This window comes from Heterocephalus glaber, unplaced genomic scaffold (genome assembly GCF_053883595.1).
Source record: "Heterocephalus glaber isolate CG9 unplaced genomic scaffold, H.glaber_assembly_v1.0 deba00001805, whole genome shotgun sequence".
NCBI lineage: Eukaryota > Metazoa > Chordata > Mammalia > Rodentia > Bathyergidae > Heterocephalus > Heterocephalus glaber.
In genome coordinates this window covers 353930-355581 of record NW_028258480.1, presented here as the reverse complement: position 1 = coordinate 355581, position 1652 = coordinate 353930, and the positions used below count along the sequence as shown (strand labels likewise).

The 1652-nt window shown below is 40.7% G+C and overlaps 1 protein-coding gene across 1 annotated transcript; it reads left to right on the top strand.

The window, feature by feature from the left end:
- Window positions 1–428: 428 nt before the first annotated feature.
- On the top strand, window positions 429–1376 carry LOC101712082 (olfactory receptor 8H1-like). Its single transcript, XM_004875229.1, has one exon. The coding sequence runs from the start codon at window positions 429–431 to the stop codon at window positions 1374–1376; it is 948 nt and encodes a 315-aa protein (XP_004875286.1).
- The last annotated feature ends 276 nt before the right edge of the window (window positions 1377–1652 follow it).

Below are 1652 nucleotides of genomic sequence, written 5' to 3'. Positions count from 1 at the left end.
CCTAGCCCTCCCTTCATCCCCTCCAACCTTCCCTATTTACAAAGACTTTATTTCCAATTTTTCCATTTCTCATTGTTTTTCCTTTCCCTTCTTTACTTTCCCCTGCCCCTCCCACTACCCCTACCCCTTTGGACTATTTTACATTATCAATTATTCATTCTAATCACTGGTATTTTTTAGATATATAATATAATGACATTCATCATTGGAAATTTGCACCTTTACATAGTCTCTCTTGGTTCTTATTTTTCACCCTTGCCCAGCCCTCCCTTCAACCCCTCCATTCCTCCCTATTTACAAAGATTTTGTTCCTCTTTTTCCATTTTCTCATATTAATCCCATTCCCTTCTATCCTTTCTCCTAGCCCTACCACTTTCTTCCCCTTTGCCCCTTTTAAAATTTATTATTCAACAGGGCAGAAAAACACCATGGGTAGGTGGAACTCAACCAGTGTGCCTGGCTTCATCCTCATGGGGCTGACAGACTCTGCAGAGACACACCTGCTCCTCTCCATGCCCTTTCTCCTGATTTACCTGATCACGGTGCTGGGGAATGCGGGGATGATACTGATTATTCGCCTGGATCCCCAGCTTCACACCCCCATGTACTTTTTTCTCACTCACTTGTCATTTCTCGACCTCAGCTACTCAAGTGTCACCACCCCCAAAACCTTACAGAGCTTACTCACTTCCATCAAGAGCATCTCCTTCCTGGGCTGCTTCACCCAGATGTACTTTTTTATTCTCTTGGCTGCCACTGAATGTTTCCTTCTCTCTTCTATGGCCTACGATCGCTATGTAGCTATCTGCCACCCCCTGCACTATCCAGTCATTATGTCCACAAGACGGTGTCGTGCCCTGCTCACTGGCTCCTATGTTATTGGCTTTATATATTGCACTGCAGTTGTGGTTTCCATGAGCCAACTGCACTTCTGCAACTCTAATGTCATCCAGCACTTCTTCTGTGACACATCCCCAGTGTTAGCCCTGTCCTGCAGTGACACTTCTGAGGTTGAAATCATTATATTCATTTCTGCTGGATCTAATTTAGTGCTGAACCTCATCACCACATCTGCATCCTATGTGTTCATCCTCTCCACTATCCTGAAAATTAATTCAACTGCAGGAAAGAAAAAAGCCTTCTCCACCTGTGCCTCCCATCTCCTGGGAGTCACCATCTTCTATGGCACTATGATCTTTACTTATCTAAAACCGAAGACATCCTACTCCTTGGGAAAGGATCAGGTGGCTTCTGTGTTTTACACAATTGTGATCCCCATGCTTAACCCTATCATTTACAGTCTCAGAAACAAAGAGGTGAAAAATGCTGCTGTTAGATTCATGCAGAAGATTGCAGGTTCTAGACAAGTAAAATAATAGTGATGCTAGACATTTATGCTTTTCTGTTGGTCTTTTTTCCTTTGAAGAAATTCTTTGATCTCATTTTTTAAAAAAATTGAATCTTGTTATTTTTCCTTTCCAGATTGTCTTTACTTTACAAATAGGATCTTGGACATTTAGAGAAACAAATACTTACAAGTTTATATTATAATTTGGAATCATTAATTAAGTGTTAAATCTAAGATGCAAAACATCTGTGCTCCTAAGGAAAATTTCTTTGCAAAAAGAGAAAAAAATTATAATTTTATAAAG

Coding starts and splice junctions, on each gene's coding strand:
- LOC101712082 (XM_004875229.1), top strand. CDS start 429: ATGGGTAGGTGGAACTCAACCAGTGTGCCTGGCTTCATCCTCATGGGG.